General features: G+C 39.1%; 5 protein-coding genes across 10 annotated transcripts; 1 reads left to right on the top strand and 4 right to left on the bottom strand.

Annotated features, from left to right (window-relative positions):
- Positions 1-710: 710 nt before the first annotated feature.
- LOC111810313 (uncharacterized protein At4g06598) lies at positions 711-5,885 on the bottom strand. 4 transcript variants are annotated; one of them, XM_023697008.2, is made up of 6 exons: positions 5,672-5,881; positions 4,380-4,828; positions 4,083-4,274; positions 2,997-3,072; positions 2,780-2,906; positions 711-1,418 (listed from the first exon to the last, which is right to left on the bottom strand). In XM_023697008.2, exons 2-6 carry the CDS (start codon positions 4,799-4,801, stop codon positions 1,189-1,191), a joined length of 1,047 nt encoding a protein of 348 aa, XP_023552776.2. In that variant the 5' UTR covers positions 4,802-4,828; positions 5,672-5,881; the 3' UTR covers positions 711-1,188. The 4 variants fall into 4 exon arrangements, 3 of the variants coding, with proteins under 3 accessions (XP_023552776.2, XP_023552775.2, XP_086973811.1); XR_015411765.1 differs by adding an exon at positions 1,682-1,798 and having other exon boundaries at positions 1,310-1,418; positions 4,083-4,828; positions 5,672-5,885; XM_087117685.1 differs by adding an exon at positions 1,682-1,739 and having other exon boundaries at positions 1,310-1,418; positions 4,083-4,828; positions 5,672-5,885.
- A 757-nt stretch (positions 5,886-6,642) lies between these two features.
- LOC111809963 (magnesium transporter MRS2-4) lies at positions 6,643-11,721 on the bottom strand. Of its 2 annotated transcripts, none has more exons than XM_023696460.2 (5): positions 11,567-11,721; positions 10,714-11,245; positions 9,421-9,839; positions 7,595-7,876; positions 6,643-7,140 (listed from the first exon to the last, which is right to left on the bottom strand). In XM_023696460.2, the coding sequence occupies exons 2-5, from the start codon at positions 11,057-11,059 to the stop codon at positions 6,862-6,864; spliced, it is 1,326 nt and encodes a 441-aa protein (XP_023552228.2). In that variant the 5' UTR covers positions 11,060-11,245; positions 11,567-11,721; the 3' UTR covers positions 6,643-6,861. The 2 variants fall into 2 exon arrangements, with proteins under 2 accessions (XP_023552228.2, XP_023552229.2); XM_023696461.2 differs by having other exon boundaries at positions 11,471-11,626.
- A 722-nt stretch (positions 11,722-12,443) lies between these two features.
- Positions 12,444-15,677, top strand: LOC111809962 (uncharacterized). 2 transcript variants are annotated; one of them, XM_087117284.1, is made up of 2 exons: positions 12,444-12,601; positions 13,233-15,677. In XM_087117284.1, exon 2 carries the CDS (start codon positions 13,311-13,313, stop codon positions 15,249-15,251), a length of 1,941 nt encoding a protein of 646 aa, XP_086973410.1. In that variant the 5' UTR covers positions 12,444-12,601; positions 13,233-13,310; the 3' UTR covers positions 15,252-15,677. The 2 variants fall into 2 exon arrangements, with proteins under 2 accessions (XP_086973410.1, XP_086973411.1); XM_087117285.1 differs by lacking the exon at positions 12,444-12,601 and adding an exon at positions 12,646-13,127.
- A 1,118-nt stretch (positions 15,678-16,795) lies between these two features.
- LOC111809896 (eukaryotic translation initiation factor 3 subunit C) lies at positions 16,796-21,033 on the bottom strand. Its single transcript, XM_023696366.2, has 4 exons — positions 20,875-21,033; positions 20,614-20,678; positions 18,698-20,500; positions 16,796-17,987 (listed from the first exon to the last, which is right to left on the bottom strand). The coding sequence occupies exons 2-4, from the start codon at positions 20,635-20,637 to the stop codon at positions 16,998-17,000; spliced, it is 2,817 nt and encodes a 938-aa protein (XP_023552134.2). The 5' UTR covers positions 20,638-20,678; positions 20,875-21,033; the 3' UTR covers positions 16,796-16,997.
- Positions 21,034-23,278: 2,245 nt separating this feature from the next.
- Positions 23,279-24,005, bottom strand: LOC111810006 (ferredoxin-like). The gene has a single exon (XM_023696535.2). It carries the CDS (start codon positions 23,854-23,856, stop codon positions 23,413-23,415), a length of 444 nt encoding a protein of 147 aa, XP_023552303.1. The 5' UTR covers positions 23,857-24,005; the 3' UTR covers positions 23,279-23,412.
- Between the last annotated feature and the right edge of the window lie 53 nt (positions 24,006-24,058).

Below are 24,058 nucleotides of genomic sequence, written 5' to 3'. Positions count from 1 at the left end.
ACTATTGAGCCATCTACCACCTATAAGTTAACCCAATCTCAATCTCTTATTTGAGTTAAATTGGATTAGGTTGTCGGGTGGTTCAAATTGACATTGCAATGGTTAGCTACACATAAAGAATTATATGTAAGTACTTTAAGAAATTACTGAAGGTGGTTGGGCAAGGAGCTACCTGTAAGGTACAGGGCGACAAGATGGTTGAGCACTGAAGTGCAAAGGTGTCGAGGTGAGGGGCATTTCGTCTTGTCTAAAAGAAGTGTGACGTCTAGTTTGCAAGGGACATGGTGTGTCCCAAAGGTGTTCAAGTGAGGGGCATTTCGTCTTGTCTACAAGGAATCTACAAGGAGTGACGTCTAGTTTGCAAGGGACATGGTATGTCGCAAAGGTGTCCAAGTGAGGGGCATTTCGTCTTGTCTACAAAGACTCTACAAGGAGTGTGTGTGACGTCTAGTTTGCAAGGGACATGGTGTGTCGTTTGTGAGCTCACAAGCCTTCACTTTTAGAAGGAAGAAATAACATGATCATGTCGCGAGAGACAATCCCAAATCCTACGAATGAATCGTTACGAAAAAATTCTTAAACTTTCGACTTAAAATTTTGATTTTGCATCTAAGAGGACCTAGACCGAACAAAATTTATTCAATATCATCTATTAGATCACATGTTTTCTCTTTTTTTCTTCAATAGAAGAGAGTGTAGGAAGCATTGCATGAGTAAATCAAGGATTTCATTGGAAATCACAAGTTATTTCTCACCATAATGCATTACAGGTACTGAATGTCTGTCCAAACAGCACAGAAGAGAGTGAATTTTTTGGATGAAACAAAAAGAAAAGAAAAGAAAAGAAAAAATGGTGCTTGCTTACAACTAATGTGGATCATAATTGATTAGACGACATAATACAGTACATACAGATACCACCACCTCCGGTAGGCCACACAACCCATGTAGAACAAACAAAACAACGGCAATGACCACCAGGTGCATGCATGCATATGAAGATGTTAACTCCAGAAAAGCCAGGAAACAGCGGCAAAGAATTAAAAGGCAGAGAGGAGGGACACAGACAGGTACCAACACTGGAAGAGATCAGCAGCAGCAGCGTCTTGCACAACGGGACGATCGTTTTCGTTCACCAATTCGGCAAAAATTACCCAGGCACAACACTTTTGAAGCCAAACCAGAAACCTAACTGCGCACTGGACCTGTTACCGGGTCACGACTTGAACCAGAATCCTTTTGCTTCAAAGAAAGATTCGCAAATTGATTGTCGAGGTCTTTGCTTGAACTACGTCGATGACTAGAAGAGGGTCGTAGTTGTTGAGGTTGTTGCTGCTGCTGATGTTGCTGCTGCTGATGTTGCTGCTGGTGCATAGCTCTTAGCCTTCCAATCTCCCTCTCCAGTACTTCCTGCTCCACTGGACATAGTTCATCTCTTAGCTTTCTTGTAGAAATAAGAGGACATTGTACTACTCATAACATGCATCCAAGAGTTCTTTCAAAGCATGGAATTGTCTACAAAGTGGCAACTCTTTTATGATGTTAATACTAGTGCACATAGTTTTCCCAACTAAGTTCGACATTAGCACTGAAATATACACAATTAAGTTCAACCGTTCAATAAAACCGAAGGAAAAGGTCGGTTACAAATTCATCTGGAAAATAATAGTTAGGAAGTCACCGTCAAGAAGGGAAAACAATACTAGGACTCCTAGAAGCCGAGCCAACGACACGATGGTCTTCTCAATATGCACCACAAACTCCACTTAAGAAAGCAAATATAGGCATTTGTTCCAAGCTAAACGTCAATGTAAAGTGATGAGATCATGAGTAGAAGGTAAGTCACTAGTCACCATGTATGAAGATTATTAAAGAAATCGCTAGTCAATGTAGTAAATCTATCTTGATCAACAATATCAATGAAGATAAGACAAGAATTGTAATGGAGTTACTCACATGCGATAAATCAGAACAGTTCTCAGTTCACATGCAAGTGTAATATCAAGTTTAGATCACGAAGTTTCAACACTTCTAAATTATTTAATAACTTGTTTATGCATCCATTCCAAACACATAATTTCAGAAATATAAAAATATAAAGATAAACATATTTTAAATGGGTCCCAGTACTTTTGTTGTAGTATGATTTTAGTCCCTACACCTTCATATGTTTCAACTTGGTCTATATACTTGAGAACAAAATTTACCAACACTCCTTGCATGTCTATCTCTTGCTGAATGTAAGGATCAACATAGCATCATATCAGATTACAAATGATGTCACATCATTCAAGTACACGAACTAAAATGAAATAATTTGAAATACAAGAATAAAATAGGGACTAAAGATCTAACCTTTTTAATTAGTGTTCTTTAAGAAAGCCCATAGGAGGTTTTTTTTTTTTTTTTTCTATGGGATTGTTTGGTTTTGGGTTTGGGTTGATTTCTTATCTATTTCTCATCGAATGAAATTCCTTGCTCGGTTTCCTTATCAAAAGATAGACAGCTACAGAAATCATTTACCGGGAAAGAATACCCTTCCTTAATCTCTTTCTAGCCCATCATAATTCTGTCAAAAAGTTCTATGTAATAGTACCATGAAGTTTGTTTGCAGATAAATACCACAGTTAATGACTCAAGTAACATTTACTTATATATCGAATCTACCTACATACTTACATATTTACCTGTGTATCAAATCTGTCTACCTACTTCCCTGTATAACTATGTATCTATCAATCTACACAGAAAAAGAGACAACTCGTGAATAGGAGCTTACAGTATTTAATTAGCTGCTCTTGAGCTAAATTCTCTAACCGCTGCTTGAGAGCGTTGTTTTCCATGCTAAGAATAAGATGCTGCTGGTTGAGAAATTCAAGCTCAGCTGAGACTTCAGAGCCCTCTGCCTATGGAATAACAAATGTTGAGGTGATATTTGACCTTTTACATCAACTGTATGAACCTACTAATTCATAATTTCAGCATCCAATACTGACCTGCAGAGCTTGTACTTTCCTTTCAAGCTCAGCTATATATTGAAGTTTCCGAACCCTTGAACGCTGAGCAAATTGCCTGTATCATTTGATATCAAAATTAAATCAAATGGAAGTTGTAAATGCAATTAACAGGAAGTTTCCACTCGTAAATAAAGGAACCACATTATTAAGTATCAATAAAACTATCCCAATGTCAGATTAATGAAAACAAGCAATATATAGCATAATAAATAATGGGACATGAAATGTACAAAAATTCTATGTTTTGATCAGCAAGATAGGGATAGTTAGCATGAGAACGAAATGTACTGCACTGTCATTGTTTTCATTGTTCTCACTTCATTATAAGTATAATTAGAATATGAACCAATGGCAAACACGTTTTCAATGTACTTCTTCAGTTTAGGATATTGATCAGGACCATGCAACATTTCATAATCCACAAACTCAAATGATATTTCACATTTAAGTCTTGCGGCCAAAAAAATTTACTAGTGACCACATAATGGAATCCAACGACCTCTACTGTGGCATCCATCACTGTGAAATTTCAATCATAGAGCACAAGCAAGGACAATATCAAGTTATTCAAAGAAATGTTCTTATTTTCCATCTTATGGTTACACCACTAGAATTAGAAGGTGTCATCTCCCTTTGTGTTTCTTATTCTTCTTTGAAGTGAAAGGTTGGCACTATCTTTCTCTCTCTTTCTCCTTTTTGACATTCGTGAGTGTCCAAGCCAACTTACACACCTCGACTATTCTCACAAGCTAACACTACAAGAATTGGGCACCTAAGAAACTTGTAGAATAATAAATTCAAGGTTGTGGTCATCTTGGATTGAACCTCATTCCCTTTCAGTCTTATATTATACTCATGACCCTTACCACTAGGTCAACCCATTATGTTTGTTATAAATTTCTTTCTCTAATAAAAGAAATCCGTATTTTCAAATACATACTGTTTGGCACGTTTATTTTCTGTATAGGGATATTCAACTAAAACAAGCAATCTTGGTCAAGATGTTAACCAAGTTTCAGTATATATATGCAGATACTAAAATAAAGCAAAACATCATATACATACTGTTTGGCGCGTTTATTTTCTGTATCAGACGAAGATGATTTTCCATGAGAAACATCTTTCCTTTCAGAAGAGACTTTTGGATCGTGTGAACCAGACTCAACTGGATCCTGTTTTTCACTTGCTGTAGAAGGCAAACCATCTGCTTCCTGCGGAGCGCTTAATGGTCCTGAGGTATGAATAACAATGTTCGCCCTGGGAGAATGAAGAGCAATAGGATTATTCATGGTAGATAAAGATGATTCCCACACCCTATTCTTCTGTTTTGTTATATTCGCTTCAGTATAGAATGAAGCATGCCTTGCATCCCTTTGATGATCAAATTCTTGAGATAACCATGAGTGTCCAGGAATTGCATTTGCATATTTGAAATCTTCTTGTGTGATACTATCAAAATTAACATTGGCAGCATCTGTATATGCAAAGGAGTCACTCGACGAACGTCGATGACCAACTCTGCGAACAGGGGTCTCTGGCTCATTGAGGAGATCATCAAGCCAAGAAGGCTGCTCCTCTATTAAAATGCTTTCGGAAGAAGTTCTTTGATGGTAGCTGTTACCATCTCGTGGTCTCTGAACAGCTTTTGCACCGATAACAGTGTTAGGAACAAATTCAGTATATGATGGAGAAATGCTCGGAAAGGGACTTTTGGGAGGGAGTAGTGCATGTTTCCCAGAACTCATAAAATTTCTGATGTTGGATGACCCTTTAGAATTCTCCATAGTAAGAAATACGAGAAACTCCTTTTCCTGTAACATGATAAGAACTATCTCAGAACAAGACAGACATGGTCGATAGATTAAGGTTAAGAAGCAACAAAAAGGGCAGTCCAAGAAACATCTGCAAACACAATTAGAACTCTTTTCAGCTATGCTAAAACAATGTATTGCTTTTATCTACATTGTGCCATGTACACGTTTATGCTGCTCGCTCGAACGCAAATCAATTCGCTGAAACAATGAACTAACTACGCCACGAAGTGGTACTAAACAACAGAGGACAATATCGATAGCAGATCAGCCAAAAAACATCAAATAGTAAGGGAGCTGTACACCAAAACTTTACAAATTATGAAAAATTGGGAGTAGCTAATTTAGAAACAAAACAAAGGGAATCCCGTCCAAACAAAAAAGATCAAATGAAAATTGAAATCTTACACAACCATACCCTTACCCATTTAACTAAAAACTAGGCAGAGAAGATTGATATCAACCATTATCTCCTCCACTAAACAGATACATTCGGATGATTCTGTAAAATAAGATTTTCAAGGCTCCAGCCTCAAGAAAAAGATGTAAAAGCCTCCCCTTCAATTCCCTCCCACATTTTCTCAGCAACCAAAATAAAACCTGAAGGATGCATAAAAAAACTCAAATCCTATTGAAAGAACAGTTTCAGAGAGGAAGAGAATCAAACAAAAAGGCGAGATTTGAAGGGCCGACGAGACAACTGGCGAACAAATTGCATAAAATCAGAACAAATTCAATAAAGTGGAAGCGGAAAAATGGGAAACAATTCCTCTATTTTGTAGAAACAGAAGGAAAACATGAGAGAGAGAGAGAGAGAGAGAGAAAGAGAGGAAAAGAACAAACCTCTATGGCGATTGAAGAACGAAGATCTTCGAAGCGTAACGCGAACAAGGAACGAATTCAAGGCGAAAATGTTCTCAGAAATTTTACCTTTTCTCTAGGGTTTGGATTTTCACCCCCACCTCTCAAGATGCTGAGCTCTCTCTCTCTCTCTCTCTCTCTCTCTCTCTCTCTCTCTCTCTCTCTCTCTCTCTCTCTCTCTCTCTCTCTCTCCCCTCTCTTCTCTCTGTCTGAGACTGAAATTAAGTGGGTGCAGATGCCGGAAGCTTAGATTGAAAAACAGCAAAATTAAATTAGACTAATTATCAAAATAATATTAATAATAATAATTAATAATTATTATAAAAATAAATAAATAAAATATTTATACATTTTCATGTCCAGCTTTTGTTGTCTCTATACCTAATTGGCCAACTCAGTTTTTACTTTTCTTTTCTTTTTTCCTTTTTTTTTTTTTGGTTAAATATATTTTATATTATATTATAAATTTATTTCTCGAGTCTTCACGTTTATACCATTCGTTCTCTCAACTTCTTATTTACTTTCTTTTCACGTCTTAATAACATTGAACTATCACGTGATCGTTTTGTTTTTATCTGTTTATATTATGAACTTTAAACTAGTAATTTTTGTCATAATAAATTTTGGTTGATATTTTATCCAATTCTCATGGCTTTAGGAATGGACCCCTAAGCTAATTCAATCCGGAACCTTCTTGAACGAGTTTGCCGTGTTTGATTGAAGTGCGCCCATTATCTTCTTTGAATAGGCCGCTTTAAAGAGACTTTTGACGTCCTACCCAATACAGGTTCAGGAAGAAGACGAGTTGGAGAGGTTTCGTCGTGATGGGCAAATTTGGAAAAGTCGGACCAATCGGGTGTCTTCATTCGACATTTTTCATATATCCATAAATTCGACGGCGTCATAAGAGATGAATTTAAACGTAAGAAAAACGACAAAAAATGTCACTAATGTAAATATAATATCAACCATAAGTGTTTTATTCATAAATATATCGATATTTTTTCGAAAATTTTGTAAACTTAGTATGCAATACGGAAGAGGTATCAAATAGTAACCAAATGGGCTATCAGCTTATGGCATACTGTGATGACTGATGCATAATAAACATACAAGAACTCGTTTTATTGATCTAAAACACGAGCTCGAACATGCTGAACGACGAGGTGAAATCACGAACCAAGAAGCTTCTTCCATCTTGCATACCCAAAAATAAGCAGGAAAATCAACAAACACCCTGCTGAAGCGCCTCCGACAAAGTACTCGAATATCCCGTTCGTCTCGTACAATATACAAGGGATGTTCATACCAAACAACCCGGCGATTAAGGTTTCGACAGCTATGGCAAATGAAGCAATGGTCAGTGTCAACTGAAACTGAATGAGTTCATTTCTTTGACTGTCAAGTTGAATGTTGACGTAATCCTCGGTGTCGTCGATGTATTCCCTAACCTGCATGCGTCGAGACGAGGTTAATACAAGTCTCAAACTCGACCCTAAACTAAAACGACTTTTGAAACAAGTGCTTTTGGCAGTAAAGAATGCGTATTAACAAAGCGCTTTAAATACTTTTCGACTTTTTTTAAAGGCATCTTTGTATTATTCTCAAGACTTTTAGCAGAGCCAAAAGCACTCCCAAAGTATGTAGCCCAGAAACATAGCCTAAAGGCTGGAACAAGTTACTTTCTTGACGTTATGGTTATCTTCAGCCACAAGGCTCACCACAACTACAGCCATTGTAATTTGCAGTTAGATTCATGTTCACATGGGGCACACAACTACAAAGTTAGTCATTTACGACCCCTGCACCCGAACGAAATAAAATCAGAGAGAACGACGACATTGTTCGTGTTATTGCCAGATTATGGAATTTAATCATGATATGATGAAGAAACTTAGATCTCACCGATAATATCCTGTTACGAGTCCCATCCAACTGCATAAAGTATGCCTCGAGCAACATTTCCAGATCCTCTACGTCATTATCATCCGAAAGATTGCTGGTTACTGCACTTCCGCTCCTGGTGGAACTAAGTCGACGCAGATGAGGAACGGTGGCAGTGGTGCTGTTGGAAGCGACTACTCCCAGCGAAGCATCGGACTGCTGATTCTGTATCCATTTTCTTGTCAAATATAGTTGTCCCATATCTTCATTGTCATCTAATAGATGTTCTATCTCGTCCCGCACCTGCAATCATAAAATCTAAGAGTTATATCAGAAATTGTACAAGTACAAAAAGACTTGAGCTGTTCATTGTCTAAATCTAAGGAAGTTTTTGATCGGACTGGACAAATAGGTGTTTTAGCCTTTTTCTTAAAAGGGTGGTAAGCCAAGGAGGGTAGACTTTAAATAAGGTCCTACAAGTAGAGGTCAATATTAATTGAAGAGGAGATAACATTGCTCGGTTTGAAGGCTGACCAAAGTGTTGAAGGACGAGAAGTATATGAGTCCAAACCCATTGCTAGTAGATATTATCCGTTTTGGCTCGTTATGTATCGCCGTCAGCCTCACGGTTTTAAAACACGTCTACTAGGTAGAGGTTTCCACACCCTTATAAGGTATGTTTCGTTCCCCTCTCCAACCGATGTGGGATCTCACAATCTACCCCCCTTGTGGGCCCAGTGTCACGGTCATGCTCGTCCAGGGCGTGTTGCCCATGGCCGCATGCCCATGACAAGCCAAACCCTTGTCATGTCTTTTCATTCTAGTGTTTTTCCTTTTGTAGTTCTAGGGCATATGACGCCTAAAAAATATCATGTCTAGGCCTGCCAGACATAAAATGGCTCAGGATGTACTATAGGAGGATATGACTAGTTGTCAACTTCTCCCTACCCAAGGTTATATATGCTAAGCCGTTGTTATCTCTCTTGCTTGCTTATATAACGTCTCTTTCTAAAATCTCTCTTTCGAAAATCTCTTTCTCTCTTCGTTTTCTAAAACCTTATTTTAAAATCGAGGCTAGAGGCTCGATCATACGTCGCTTGGCCGTAGGCGACGCAAGAACAAATTGGCTTAGCTCACTTGTCGTTGGAAAGTGAGTGCCGCACAATCGCTAGTTCGCTGCCTTCGAAAGTGCGATTGTGTCACCCAGCGTCATCACTGGCACACCACTCGGTGCCTAGCTCTGATACCATTTGTAACAGCTCAAGCCCACCACTAGCAAATATTGTCCACTTTGACCCGTCACGTATTGTTGTCAACCTCACGGTTGTAAAACGCATCTACTAGGGAGAGGTTTCCACACGTTTATAACGAATGATTCGTTCCCCTCTCCAACCGATGTGGGATCTCACAATCCACTCCCCCCTTGGGGGCCAGCGTCCTCGCTAGCACACCGCTCAGTGTCTAGCCCTGATACCATTTGTAATAGCCCAAGTCCACCGCTAGCAGATATTGTCCGCTTTGGTCCATTACGTATCTCCATCAACTTCACAGTTTTAAAACACGTCTACTAGGGAGAGGTGGTTTTCACACCCTTATAAGGAATGTTTCGTTCCCATTTCCAATCGACGTGGGATCTCACATCAAGACACTGCATGTCCTAGATATTCCAACTTCAACAACCTAAAACAATTTCTAACCATTTACGAGATTTAAGAAACATAGCATTAATACAAAGAAAACACCTCGAGTCGAATATAATTAATTAAAAAGGAGCAAAATATTATTAAGGGAAACAAAAACAATTAGAATTGTAAAGAGATTATAGAAAGAATAGGAATTGAACACACCTTCTGAACGCGTGCAAGAATACGAGTAAGATTACTTTTCAAGCTCCTCACACGTTCTAGATTCTTGGTGCTGACATTCATAGCCAGTTCGTCCAGGACTGGATAAGCATCTCTCTCAAGGTCTTTCACGGTGGAATCTAAGTATATGCAAACAACCTCCAATGCAATTTCAAGAACTTGAAACTCGAACGGCAGCTCATACTGCTCATCAACAGCTTCGGAAACTGGCAACCGCTTTCCTCCTCTCGAAACATTAACATCATTTTCAACTTGAGATGAACTCATCTTAGCAAGTAGCTTCCTTAGCTTATCCACAAATGGAATAACCTCTTGGCAAAGAGGGTCAAGTAGTAGAACTTCTTCAGCAGTAACTATAGCTTTTATGAATTCTAAACTAACGACCATGGCCTTTTCCCTGGCTACAAGAATACCAAAGAGATTCAGAACAGAATTCTAGACTTCACCTAGCGACGAACATTCATGAATTTTCGAAGACAACCCTGAGTTCATGGTTCCTCAAATTTAAACTCTGGAAAAAAAAGTGGAAAACAAGAGCAAGCAAATCAAGAAAATAGGTGCACGCATGATCAAGAGATGGCTTAAAAATTACTCGTTGTTTATGGTTTCTTACAATGAACAAAGAACATGAACAGACTATTTGAGATGGAATGCCAAAACAATTGCACACGACATTACTTCTTCAAACTCTAGCTTTTCTTCCCATGTTTCTCTATCATTTGAAGAAGACAAAGCCAACTAAAATTGTTTTACTAAGCCCACCACTAGTAGATATTGTCCGCTTTGGCCTGTTACATATCGTCATCAGCCTCACAGTTTTTAAAACGCGTTTGCTAGAGAGAGGTTTCTACACCCTTATAAGGAATGCTTCGTTCCCCTCTCCAACCGATGTGAGATCTCACAATCCACCCCCCGTTGGGGAACCGCGTCCTCGTTGGCACAGAGCCCGGTGATTGGTTCTGATACAATTTGTAACAGCCCAAGTCCACCGCTAGCATATATTGTTCGCTTTGACCTGTTACATATCGCCGTCAGCCTCACGGCCAAGGAGAGGTTTCACACCCTCAAGGAATGTTTCATTCCCGTCTCCAACCAATGTGGGATCTCACACATTCTTTTTTCATAAGAAAAAAACGAGTTGTTTAGCTTCCAGCGACTCTCCCACGTTAGAAGTAGTCGAAATGGGCAACAAGATACAAAGATAGGCAACAAACAGCACTTCTACAGAGTAAACCCATAGTTCAAAACTGATTGCAGAGTAAAATATAAACTTACCGAGTATGTTAGAGGATTGTGAGAAAACAGGACCAAGAATCCTCAAATCCCTGGCCGGAATTGCAGCACGCCGGATTATGGCGCTCTTGTCCCACTCTATAAGCTCCGTTTGCCCCCACCTGTCAAGACGCATCCACAGCCTAGCTCCTCCAGCCTTCTTCTTCACCTTTCCCATGGCCCCACCACCACCACTACCGACCAAGCCGCTGCCATTATTGTTAATGGGAGGAGAGCAGACGCCAGTCTGCGGAGGTGGCTGAGGCAATGGGGACAGTAACGACTGAGCCGCCTTCTTAGGGCGGCGACGACTACTGCTCCGGCAAAAAGAACATGGTATTTTGCCCATTTTCTTTCGCTCACCACTCCCTTCCTTCTCTCGTGCTAAACACCCTTAAAATTCCAAGTTCTTCTGATCCCTCCCTTTCGAACTTTGAAGGAACGATCGCCAAATTTCTCAACTCTGTGACCTTAAACTCTTACTGCCGCCCCCCCAAACAAACATGGAAATCTGACGCAGACGAACATACGATATCTGAAACCGACGACCGATTTCAGAGACGATTGCAAACCATACGACAACAACAAAGAAGGGCAGAATTTCAAGAAAATATACGAATGAATGAAAGAACTAGAATCCATAAATTTCGACACACACACACACACACAACAAAAAAAATCATACCAGATTTCATAAAACACAATATGAACATAGTAATTGTTCCCTCCAATATGAAAAATAAAAAGAAATTAGGCAAACCTTAACAGGAGAATGAAAAATGCAGAGAGCGAGATTGAAGAATAAGAACTTTGAAGCGTAAATCGGAATGGGAATGAAATCGAAACGAAAACTTACGACAATTTCAGCCCAGTCTTCCAGATGGTAAGCGTCGATCATGCCTGTACATTTCAAGCTCTTTGGACTTGCTTCACACCTTTTCGTCCCTTTTTTAGAGAAATCATTGATATTGACAACTAACAACCAACCTCACCACATACCTTAAATAGAATTCTGTCTGATACACTCAATTTTATCGTACCTTAGACGAGGTTTTTATTCGTCGACCGAACACAACTCATGTAAAATCCAAACTTGTTCGGCTACACACCGAACACACACAGTTCAATTTGCTTTCAACGATGTACCTCGCTTGCGTTTTCTGAAATGTTTTATTTTGAAATGTGACCTGAAGTTCGACCATACGTTTGAATTGTGCGCGAATTTCAAATTTTACACAACTAACTCATTCGTGAGTTAGAATACGTGGTGCACAGTTACTGTCTCGTATTTCCAGTGGTCAACATGCTCCTCATGTCCAGGTTGATCCCGACCTACGAGTCTTAGTTAGATTCACCACATAGCAAAAAATGCTTATAATTTCAACTCGACGATGAGACTATAACAACGAATGTGAAGTTGGTGATTTGAACGCTCGTAGCAGTAACAACGAGCAGAAACAAAGTTATTAGATACCTCGGGTGTAAGTTTTTTTGTACACGGCTCGTCCGTGATAACTTCTTTGAATTTACGTGCTAATCTACGTTCTACACGACCACCAAGGACACTCGTAGGATAGCGTCTAACAAAAGCTTTTAAAAATTGAAGGGTTAAAATTACAATAAAATTACATACAAAAAAGGGCTATTTTTAGGGGGAAAACAGCTAAGAGGACTATTTTTCTGAATATATTTATAAGAGTTAGTTTTCCAAAGATAAAAAGAGAGAGGGACTTGCGGTCGTCCGCCAGATTTTGAGCCATATAAATACCTGAAATCATCAGGGCTGCAGTTTTAAGGCTGAAAAAAATCGGAGCTTAGCGGACGGGCAGAGGCTTACCAGAAGTGTGTATTTCGGCTGCCGGAGCGAGCTCCAAAAGCTCTTCATCTTCCGGTGATTATCTATTTCTTGTTTCTATCTCGGTTTGCTATCAGTTTTCCTACAAATGTTATCTCTCTTTCTCGTGTTTTCCCTCTCTTTTTGTTTGTTTGTTTGTTGCGACGACTTCGTCGTCTTCGTCGCTGTCGATTTCGATTTTATAGTTCTTTAAAACAGTGCGTTTGATTGGGAAGAACTGTGAGGAAAGATCGTATTGTAATGCGAAAGTGAAAAACGTAGATTTGTATGTTTATTTATTATATATACATATATTTTAGAGTAAATCCAGTTTTGTTTCATGTTTTTGGTGCTCTTTTATATGTACCGTAAGGTTCGATTTTTAATTAATGAACTGTGGCTGTCGTCATTATTGCACGTTATGAGATGATGGCGAGCGGGTTAGGGTTTTCGATGATACTTGATTTAGTTGCGAACACGTGAAGGATACAGTCTCTTAGTGAATTGAACTGGTGAAGCTGTCGAGTGGTTATCTTGTGACGGTTTTGATCTGCATCCTGCCTTCATCTTGAAACTTCATTCGGTTCGAGTTTATATTATGTTCCATGAATTCAACCTTAGCACTGTTTGTGTCTTCCTTCTTGTAAGGATTGAGAATTTGTTTTTGATATTTTTTTTATTTGTGCAGTTTGGAGATACAATATCTATTGTATTGAGGAAAGTTTCCAGATAATATCATCCTGGTTCAGTGGATTCTTTTGATGCCATGACTGTCCAGGCCAATTTGCGTCTTCTAACCTATTCACAAGAGATTATAGATGGACAACCGATTTATGTTTCCTCAAATTCTCTTCCAGTAAAGGCATTAAATTATGAACCGGCTGGCCATGCTTTCCATGATGTTGTCCTCAAACTCCTTGGTTATGAGGACAATGAAGTGAGTGATGACAATGAGCAGACGGCTGAGGATGCAGAACGGAAATATGCTCCATCATTTGATTCATATAGCAGCAAAGGTAAAAAGAAATCAGGTGGAAGCACACAGCAAGATCATTATGCGTTGCTGGGTTTGAGTCATTTAAGATATTTAGCCACTGAGGAACAGATAAGAAAAAGTTATCGAGAAACTGCTTTGAAGTATCATCCTGACAAACAAGCTGCCCTTCTTCTTGCCGAGGAAACTGAAGCTGCAAAACAAGCAAAGAAGGATGAAATAGAAAGTCATTTTAAATCTATTCAAGAAGCTTATGAAGTATTAATTGATCCTGTCAAAAGAAGAATTTACGACTCAACAGACGAGTTCGATGATGAGATTCCAACTGATTGTGCTGTACAAGATTTCTTTACAGTGTTTGGTCCTGCCTTTATGAGGAATGGGCGTTGGTCTGTTAACCAATCTGTTCCATCATTAGGCGATGATAAAACTCCATTGAAAGAAGTTGATGATTTCTACAATTTTTGGTATACCTTCAAAAGCTGGAGGGAGTTCCCACACGCTGATGAATTTGACCTTGAGCAAGCAGAGTCTCGGGACCACAAGAGGTGGATGGAGAGACAGAATGCTAAACTTACAGAAAAGGCTAGAAAGGAAGAAAATGCTAGGATTCGTACACTCGTAGATAATGCATACAAACGAGACCCTAGAATACAAAGAAGAAAGGAAGAAGAGAAAGCTGAAAAGCAGAGGAAGAAGGAAGCAAAATTTTTGGCAAAGAAGTTACAGGAAGAGGAAGCTATTAGGCTTGCTGAAGAGGAGAAACAAAGAAAGGAGGAGGAGGAGAAACGAGCTGCGCAAGTGGCTCAACAGCAGAAAAAGGTGAAAGAGAAAGAGAAGAAACTCCTACGCAAAGAACGGTCCCGCCTTAGAATGCTTTCTGGGCCTGTCATATCTCAATCTTTGCTTGATCTTTCTGAGGAAAACGTCGAAAATCTCTGTTCATCTCTTGACATTGAGCAGTTGAGAAATATTTGTGATAAAATGGAAGGAAAAACAGGAATGGAGCTTGCAAAGGTTCTCTGGGATGCACAGGAAAGCAGTCATTCAGATAGAAAGCATCAGGAATGCAATAAGACAGCACAGCAGAATGGTTCTACAACTGCTAATGTCACTCTCCCACTAAGCAACCTTCAGAAGAAGGAGAGGCCTTGGAGTAAAGATGAAATTGAGCTCTTAAGGAAAGGAATGCTGAAATATCCCAAAGGAACTTCTCGTAGGTGGGAGGTTATCTCAGATTACATTGGTACACAAAGGTCGGTGGAAGAAATTTTAAAGGCAACCAAAACGATCCTCTTACAGAAGCCCGACTCTGCCAAAGCTTTTGACTCATTTCTTGAGAAAAGGAAACCAGCACAGGCCATTGCATCGCCACTCTCAACTAGAGAAGAGTTAGTAGGTGTATCCTCTAAAAAACCAGAAGACAATGTGGCAATTAATGGTAATCTGGATGTACCCTCAGTAGGACAAAATGTAAACAACCAAACCCCCAGCGATTCATCTGCAAATGGAATTCCCTCTACTTCGGAGCAAGACGATTGGTCAGCTATACAAGAAAGAGCACTAGTCCAAGCTCTAAAAACATTCCCAAAGGAGACCAGCCAGCGATGGGAGCGGGTTGCAGCTGCCATTCCTGGGAAGACGGTGAACCAGTGCAAGAAAAAATTCACATCAATGAAGGAGAGCTTTAGAAACAAAAAGAATGCTGCTTAATTACTGAGGCAGGCTTTTCTGGTCTGTTCTTCAAGCAGATTCCAATTTATTCATATCAAAAGGGGTTACATCTGGAGATATCCAACCGATTCTTCTCAAAGGTCAGACTATTTTATGCCTCTGCATAGGTTCTTATTTTATGAAATTTTATCATGGCCTACATTTTCTAGTTAGTAACTTGAAATTCCCTGAAGAGATAGGTAGTAGAGTATCGCGTATGCGGAAGAGTTTTGTATTTCCCGTTCTTATGTTGTTTGAAACGATTCGTGTAGATTCATGTTGAATTATTTATAGCATTTGGGCTTCATTTAGAATGATCCTTAGTGTGTTCAGTTTTGGACGATCTGTAGTTCTTAGGGGGACACACAGGATGCTTTTTGTCAAATTAGTAAATGAAATTGCTGGTGATGTGATGAATTAATATTATTATCTCTTGCTAATTCGTGTAGAGACATCAATTAGCATCTATAATTTTCGATGGTTTGATTCTTCACCCGTTAAGGGGCTACTTAGGCTGTTAAGTTTGTGCTCCCACTGAATCAATAATCTTAAGATGCTTTTAATAGTGTGTAATCTGAAGTGACAATAGAAACACTACACTACTATTATTATTGGTGTGTAATATGAAGTGATGCTTAACTAGTGCAAAATGATTAGTGTATGTCACTTTTGTCAGTTCTTTCACATTTATTAGACGAAAGAGATATCGAGATGCATCGGTCATAGTCATAGTCATAGTCATTGCAGGTAATACTTCTCCATATCGAGAAATAAATGAATCAGTTTATACTTTGATTTTGATGGAGACTTCGGTTAGGAGATTGAGTCAGGTTTTCTATTTTTTTGTATTTTTGTAGATTGTATAATTTTAGTTCTAAAAATAGGATTTCATGCATTTTGAAAATAAATATAATATAGAAAAAACATATATATGTTCGTTGTGGTCGGACTCTATTATGGATTTCTAACCACATTCTCTAGGGCCCTCTTATCTCTTCCTTCTCCGAGCTCGGGTTATGGAAGAAGGAATCGAGAAGAAAGTATCAGCAACAACAGGTTTTATTACGGGATAGCTCATGATGTTCATATCAATCTATTATGCGCCTCTACATCTAGCATTGGGTAGATCTTATACAATAACTGTCGTAGCTCAACCGTATCTTTTGTTTCATTTTCATTTCTTCAAGAACAATACAAACACTTTGTTTCATTTTAATTTCTTCAGGAACAATACAAACACTTTGTTTCATTTTCATTTCTTCAGGAACAATACAAACACTTTGTTTCATTTTCATTTCTTCAGGAACAATACAAACACTTTTGATTATGGATCTACTACTAGAAACTCAATACATCTTTTGTTTCATTTCTTCAGGAACAGACAAACACTTTTTTGATTATGGATCTACTACTAGAAACTCAAACACTTTTTTGATTATGGATCTACTCGTATGTAATCTACCCATTGTTTTAACACAAAAACTAAAATCAATATAATTATGAAAAAACAACCAAATGGTTAAAATACACCGAAGAGTGCAAAATAGTTCAAAATAGAAGCTCATTAGAAACAACGCCCAAATATACTCATGAGGTTTAACAACAACAAAAAAAGGGATGCAAAATCTCCTTAGGAAACGTTGATAAATAGGATCTCAGTTCATAAACAGAATAAGCTATTAAATTGAAAGTTACTGGCAAGGTTCGATCCTCACACAGCAATTAACACTCTCTGAATGTTTCTGCTTAAGCATGAACCCCTTTGTTCAGACTGACCATCCGAGCTGAAGTATCCATCTGGGATCCTCGGACCGACCCAGACTGATAAGCGGTCCTCCCCGATCCATATGCAGCAGCATCTTGATAACGGGTGCTTTGGTATCCAGCGTTCCCTCCTCGGGACTGACCCGTCCGGTCTCTAGAATATCCACCGCCCCCACCTTGACCTCGACCTCCATATCCTGCACGCGAACTAATACCACCTTGCCTTCCTTGATTATAAGACATGTTATCTGGCCACCTGTTATTCCCACCTGTTGCTCCTCCAGCAGCATATTCTTGGTTGTCTCTTCGCCTCATGGGCAAATCTAATCCTCCACCTATTCGTGCCTCAACTGCCCTCTCATTGGTTTCAGCAAGGATTGTCAACTTATCTGCCAATTGGAATGCCAAGCCCTGTAATCGGGTGTGTGTAACGTCGTGGAAGATGACGCACCCACTTGGTTGATCCCAACTTGCATGGAGCTCCTCATTGATCATCATCTTGCTCACAATACTGTGTGTTTGACCCTCTGCGAGGTCGAACATTCGGGTGAGTTGTTCTGAACTCAGAGAATCATAAGACGAAGAGTACGTGAGAAGGTAAGTCCTCAGAGCCTCCTCCTTGATCTTTCCCTTAACCATTTCAAGAACTTCTTCGCGATTCCTAAGTAGTTTCCATACATCTAGAGATGCAATGACATCAAAAGCCTTCTGGAAGTCGCCCTTACGAAGGGCACGGGTTGCAGCCATTACATGATCTCTGACATTCTCGGGAGGACCAGTAAAAGTTTGTCGCTCACTCACATCAAGTAAGCGTCTAAAGTTCTTACTAATAACCTTGCGCTTTGCATCGTGAACATTGCCTGCCATGTTGGGTACTTCCAGCAGCATAGCACATATTAAATGCACAGCCTCCAGGAGCTCAAGATTTATGTGCATGTGGTATGGCATCTGCCTTCTTCTTTCAAGTCTTTCCTGATATTGGTTCGAGAAAATAAATAAGTGAACAAATTAGTAAAACAAAAGTGTTCAATTATAATAGTATGTGTTTGACACCTTATACATATATGATTAAAGCTCTAACAGTTGGAAGCAAACACGTACAATATGTCCTACAAACGATCCTCTAAACATATCGAACTCTCTCCATTCATTTTCGTTCACTAACAAGAGAACATTTTATCTAGCCAAATGCACATCAGCTCGCTTATTTCACATTTAAAGTTAGCATGCACATCGTCAAGTCCGATATTAAGGCTAGAATCGTTAAGGATAAACCTGGCTAACCTCCTAAGTGTAGGGGGAAAATTGCATTTTACCCAACTGCAAATTCTTACACATTTAATCTAAAACATAAGAAGCAGAGAGGCCACAACTAATCCATAAGCCACCTAGGTATCACAGATTTTTATGCCACAAAACAAACAGAATTGGGTACACAACAAACAAATACATGAAATCCATAAATGTGATGTCTATAAAGCAGGACAAATGTATTATTACAAGCTTCTACAAAGTGGAATGCATTAGTAGATACCATCCTGTAATAAATTTCATTTCTTAATAAAAGAATATGAACAAACATATTCTACTTGAAGCACAAGCATTTGAACGTCATATACACCACAGATGCATCAATGCGTTAGTTTAAGATAGAATCAAGGAAATGGTTTGGACGCAGGTACCTGTTCTGGAGTCTTTTCATGATATCGGCTTTGCGAGACACCTTGTGCAAGCAATTCCTTCACCCTTCCACCAGAATATAATTCTGAAAGGCAGCCATGTCCTTCATTAATCAGGCCTACCCGAAATCCACATAAACCAAGTTGAGCCATTGCCCTGTTGAAAAGGATCTGTGTTGAAATGTCCAAGTGTTGGATACTATCCTGTAAGTGACTCATCAGTAATAAGTCACGAGAAATATAAAATTCATCCAACAGAGCATGCTGATAAATATCGCAGAGCATAGCTCGTGCTTTAGTGCGCTCATCTCCGTATTGGTATATGAGGGTCACCAGAATGTCCATAAAAGCCCTACTACTCTCGGGAAAGGTGGGTTTACGAGGTACAACCTCTGGAGTGACAATAAATGCAGCAGGGCCCCTACTCTCTTCTACAACTTTAGCCTCCTCACTTGCATCTCCACTATCTCCATCTTCAGACAGTTCTGCAAGCTTTCTCATGGCATCATAAACCTCTTGTGGTTTGTAATAGATCTGCTCAACACGCCTCAGGGCAACTTTGGAAGCTGCTTTGTAATCCCCAACTCGTTCCAAATATTCTTGGACATTCTGAGCAAGAACCATGAACATTGGCTCATCTCTGAGTCTTTCAACATACTCACGTGTATGTGGATCAATACACTGCAAACTCTTAAAAAACTCAGTTTCAATCTTCTCAACAAAAGCAACCAGGTTACCCCAAACACGAATAGTTCCCTTGTAGTCTGCTGGCTTCTGGCTTTCATTCTCATCAGGTTCGACCATATCATCCACAACAATGTTAGAATTCTGCACAAGAATATCAACTATAGAAAGCATGTTTTGCACACACTTCTTCCACACACTGATAGGCATGTGCCCACTGAGACCTGGATTAACATCAAATTGAGCAGATATAACACTGAACAAAATCTCAAGCTTTTGTGCAGGGGTCTTAGCAACTTTTGTTAAGAATGTAAGCTGCTCAACCTGCTCAAATCTTCCAGTTCCCTTCCTACCCCGAGCAGCCACAACTTCCTTAAATTTCTTGTTCACAGTGTCCCATGTGATCTCACTGGGATCCTTCATAAATTGCTTATCCATGAGCTTATCTTTTTTGCTCAACTTCTTCTGCCAGGGACCCGTTGGATCATCATCTGGGCCTTCTTCCTCATCCTCTTCATCTTCTGTACCTGACATGATTTTAGAAGGATCCTCAATTTCAGAATCAGAATCTTCCTCCTCCTCTGTCTCCAACTCATCGTCCTTTTCTTCTTCTTCAACCTCAGGATTTTCCCTATACTTTGTAATTACCTCTTCATATTGCTTATTGTTCTTCTTTAGCTTCTGTTTCATTGAGTTCAAGGCCTTAGCATTGCTAGTACTCATTTTTTTCTTAGCTTCCTTATTGGCCATAGCTTGATTTAGAAAGTCCTCTAGCATCACAAGCGCTTTAATATAAAGAGTCGGCACCTTCTCAGACTCAGTAACACGCATGACTTTCTCAAGCTGCTTATTGATCTTATCAAAATTCTCCTGCAGGCTTACCCAGTCATTGATCTTCATTGCATTTTTCATTTGATCGACAGTGGCAGACATCTCCTCAAAACGCTTATCTTTAGCCGACCTGACAGTACGCTTCTTGTCCTCAGAATCTTCACTGTCACTGGCATTCCCTTGCAGATATCTGCTTCTGTTTTGTTGAGACCCAAGATCAACCTGAATATCGTCATTCTCTTCATCATAGTCACTCTCCTCCGCTTCAGAGTCAGAACCACTGCCACCACCCTGTTTAAAAAATCATAAACAGAATTATAATGAATTACAAAACCACATTATAAGTCGGATTAAACGATAAAATTGTCTCCCTAATTCCACTAAAATCATATTGAAAGCAATACCTGTGTCCAGAAACGAGAAGCCATTCTCTCTCTCAAAGTTGATCACAGAACACGGATCTAAAAAACTGAATTGTAAAAAAAGGAAAAACGTTAAAGCATACGCGATTCAAAACACAAATTCCTAGAATGAAAAGAAAAGGTCACCAACGCACAAATCAATGAAAAAAGCATAAAAAACGAAAGGAGTAAAATCGTACGAATTATAACGGGACAACTGCAGAATAAACGATGGAGAAATCGAAGAAACAGGCATAAACATACCTCTGGAGCTCTTTCGCAAGCTACGAATTAGAGGAAACCAAAGAGAAGGATTGGCGGTAGAGACGAGCGGCGGCAAGATAAAAGAGAGCCCGAAAGTGGGGAATAGGTTCTGCAAACCCGCAGAGGAAGAGAGGGTAATATGCCGATTAGGGTTTTCTTCTTTTTATTTTTATTTTTATTTTTATTTTTATTTTTTTTATCTTTTTACTTTTTTAAACAGGGAGTTTCATGTTATTTTCAATTATGCCACTTTCATTTGGGCCGGCCCACTGTTACAATTACAATTCTTTTTCTTTTTAAATGGAAAATACCCCTAAAATAGATAGTAGAGAAAGTATTGTTTGATTATAAACTCATGATCGTTCCCTAAATTAGTCGATGTGGGACTTTCATCATCCAACATCTTCTCGAACAAAGTACGTCTTCCCTTAACCGAAGCTCGACTCCTTTTCTTTTGGAGTCCTGTTTTCGTAACCGTTCAAGCCCACCGCTAGTAAATATTGTTCTTTTTGGACTTTTCCTTTCATGTTTTCTCTCAACGATTTTAAAACACGTCTAGTAGGGAGGTTTTCACACTGTTATAAAGAATGTTTCGTTCCCCTTTTCAATCGATGTGGGATCTTAAATCGATGTGACAACTCGAACAAGAGAGAATAAAGTTGATATTTGAATTTCGGGTGATAAGAGATTCGAGATGGAGATAACCATCATTCTCGAGTATAAATTATATCCTAGTATTAAGAGTTTACCAGTGTCACATGTGGAAGTTACACATATAAAGATATACACGAAAGTCTCAGAACTAAAAACGTGTATAATGTACGTTAACCTAAGCATAACCATTTGATTAAAACATTTGTTATCGGTCAAATTGTTAGAAGTTCAAACAACAACCGAGACATCATTGAAACCATTCGAGAGTATAAATCTATGCTTACTTCCATATCTCAGCTCTTGAAAAGAGGTGAAAACGAACCCAAATGAGTGAACAACAAGATGTACGTCCCCATCGACACACTTGCCCGCCTCGGTCGTAATAGTTCAAATCCACCACTAACAAATATGGTTCTTTCTCGGTTTTACCTTTTAAACTTTCCCTCGAAATTTTAAAATGCGTCTACTAGCGAGAGGTTTTCACTCCCTTATAAAGAATGCTCTCATAATTCACCCCCCTTCGGGACTCAGCATTTTCGCTAGCACTCATTCTCCTCTTTAGTCGACGTGGGATCTCACACCGACTGGTATCTTTCGCAGCCCCAACCGACCCGCATTAGGCACCGGACTCAACGTGGTGCTGCTAATTTCTTTTTGTGTGGTGGTGATGGGATCAAATGGGATTAAGAGGTTGAAAAGAGAGAATGTGGCTGTGGACCAAACATATCATTATTTTAGAGTTATATTCGTAATTAAATTTCAATGACCAAACATATAATTATTTTAGAATTATTTTCGTAATTTTAATTTCAATGACCAAACATATCATTATTTTAAAATTATTATCGTAATTAGTTAAAGTACAACGCAACAAAAAAAAAAAAAAAAAAAAAAAAAAAAGTTGGTATAGTACAATAAAAAAGTTAGGATAAGTGTGCAGGTTTTTTTCTGTAAGAGTAAGGTGAAAGCTTCTATTTCTGTCAATGAATTTCGTTGTGATTCAGAATGAATCGTTGAGGGTTGAATTGGATGAGTCTTCTTAAGTTTAAATTCACGAGATTTGAACCTCCTACTTTTTTTCCTTTTCGTGAACCAATAGAAAGGATACACTACCAGTAAAGCTAAAGGTGATTTAGTTAAGTTTTATTTAGTTGAAGATTAATAGTGTAACGACCCAGATCCACCGCTAACAGATATTGGTGTAATAGTTAAGTTTTATTTAGTTGAAGATTAATAGTGTAACGACCCAGATCCACCGCTAACAGATATTGTCCTTTTTAGGCTTTCCCTCTCGCTTCACAATGATATGAGATGTGAAAAGGAAAAGCTCAAAGAGGACAATATCTGCTAGTGGTGAATCTAGGCCGTTACAAATAGTATCAGAGCTCTAGGTTATAGATCTTGTAGACTAGCTTACGTAGTAGGCTTGACATGTTCCACCACTTATGTTTCGTCGCTGTGAGGTACACCTTGCATTGGATGAGAGATGAATGAACATTTTTGTGATATATTTATACGGTATGATTTTATGCTATGATGTGATCTTGATGGTTACAAATAGATGATAAAATACCAATAGAACGAATAAAACTCGTGAAACTGGAATTAAAATACCAATAGAAACAAACAAGACTCGTGAAACAAGGATTAAAATATCGATATCAAGATTTTAATCATATAGATATTGGTAATGAAATTTATATTTAGTTGAACATGTTAATAGATAACGTTTTTATAAGTATATAAAAGATACTAGAAACGTCGATGTCGAACTCTCCCATTTACCAATATATCAACCCACATTGATAGAGAGAACATTATTGGAGATGGAGAGGAAAGAGCATGGAGAATGAGGAGAGTTAAATACCAGATTTAACTAACTAACTAACTAACAAGATCTTCCTCCTTGTGGGTCTCAATGACAATATCAGATTGAGGGTATGCAACACAAGTTAGAACCCAACCTTCTTCAATCTGGTCGTCGTCAAGGAAGCTGCCGTCCGACTGTTCCACCTTCCCTCCCACTACTTTCCCTGCACAAGAAGAGCAAGACCCTGCCCTGCATGAATATGGAAGGTCGATTCCCATTTCCTCGGCCTGATCTAGGACGTATACATCGTCGGGGCAGACGAACTCCTTCTCTCCTTCTGGTGTGATCAGCTTCACATTGTACTCTGCCATGGCAACCAATCGCCCACCACGGCTGCTGCCCTTCAGCCCGAAAAGACCCTGGCCGAAGTTCGACACCGATCGTAGGCTAGTTGCTGGCTGCTTCTGGAGGAGGATGGTGTTGATTGTAGCGCCGGAAAGTACTGGTGCACTGGCCATTTTGCTGGTCTGCTACTGCTGCTGCCACAAGGTTCAAAGGTGAAAGAAGGTTGAGGAGATGAGGAATGGGCAGTGGGGTGGAGTTGGGTTGTTATTAAAGAGATGGCCAGTATGCAGATAAGGGGCTTCAACCAAAAGAAACACGCCTAACATGAAAGGCTACAGTTAATAATGCTATCCTTTTATCGTCACCCACTACGCC

Source organism: Cucurbita pepo, chromosome 14 (genome assembly GCF_057944985.1).
Source record: "Cucurbita pepo subsp. pepo isolate OVF chromosome 14, ASM5794498v1, whole genome shotgun sequence".
NCBI classification, from domain to species: domain Eukaryota; kingdom Viridiplantae; phylum Streptophyta; class Magnoliopsida; order Cucurbitales; family Cucurbitaceae; genus Cucurbita; species Cucurbita pepo.
This window is presented reverse-complemented; position numbering and strand designations above follow the sequence as displayed.

What these genes read in the sequence shown, in the direction of transcription:
- LOC111810313 (XM_023697007.2), bottom strand. Translation starts at nt 4,801, where the DNA reads ATGGAGAATTCTAAAGGGTCATCCAACATCAGAAATTTTATGAGTTCT. An exon ending in GAAAATAAACGCGCCAAACA is followed by an intron (nt 3,073 to 4,082) that starts GTATGTATATGA and finishes CAAATGATACAG; the next exon opens with GCAATTTGCTCAGCGTTCAA. An exon ending in AGAGCAGCTAATTAAATACT is followed by an intron (nt 1,419 to 2,779) that starts GTAAGCTCCTAT and finishes AACTATGTCCAG; the next exon opens with TGGAGCAGGAAGTACTGGAG.
- LOC111809963 (XM_023696460.2), bottom strand. Translation starts at nt 11,059, where the DNA reads ATGGGCAAAATACCATGTTCTTTTTGCCGGAGCAGTAGTCGTCGCCGC. An exon ending in ACAATCCTCTAACATACTCG is followed by an intron (nt 9,840 to 10,713) that starts GTAAGTTTATAT and finishes GTATTCTTGTAG; the next exon opens with CCAGGGAAAAGGCCATGGTC. An exon ending in CTCGTAACAGGATATTATCG is followed by an intron (nt 7,141 to 7,594) that starts GTGAGATCTAAG and finishes CGACGCATGCAG; the next exon opens with GTTAGGGAATACATCGACGA.
- LOC111809962 (XM_087117284.1), top strand. Translation starts at nt 13,311, where the DNA reads ATGACTGTCCAGGCCAATTTGCGTCTTCTAACCTATTCACAAGAGATT.
- LOC111809896 (XM_023696366.2), bottom strand. Translation starts at nt 20,637, where the DNA reads ATGGCTTCTCGTTTCTGGACACAG. An exon ending in CTTCTCGTTTCTGGACACAG is followed by an intron (nt 20,501 to 20,613) that starts GTATTGCTTTCA and finishes TTTTTTAAACAG; the next exon opens with GGTGGTGGCAGTGGTTCTGA. An exon ending in ATGAAAAGACTCCAGAACAG is followed by an intron (nt 17,988 to 18,697) that starts GTACCTGCGTCC and finishes AACCAATATCAG; the next exon opens with GAAAGACTTGAAAGAAGAAG.
- LOC111810006 (XM_023696535.2), bottom strand. Translation starts at nt 23,856, where the DNA reads ATGGCCAGTGCACCAGTACTTTCCGGCGCTACAATCAACACCATCCTC.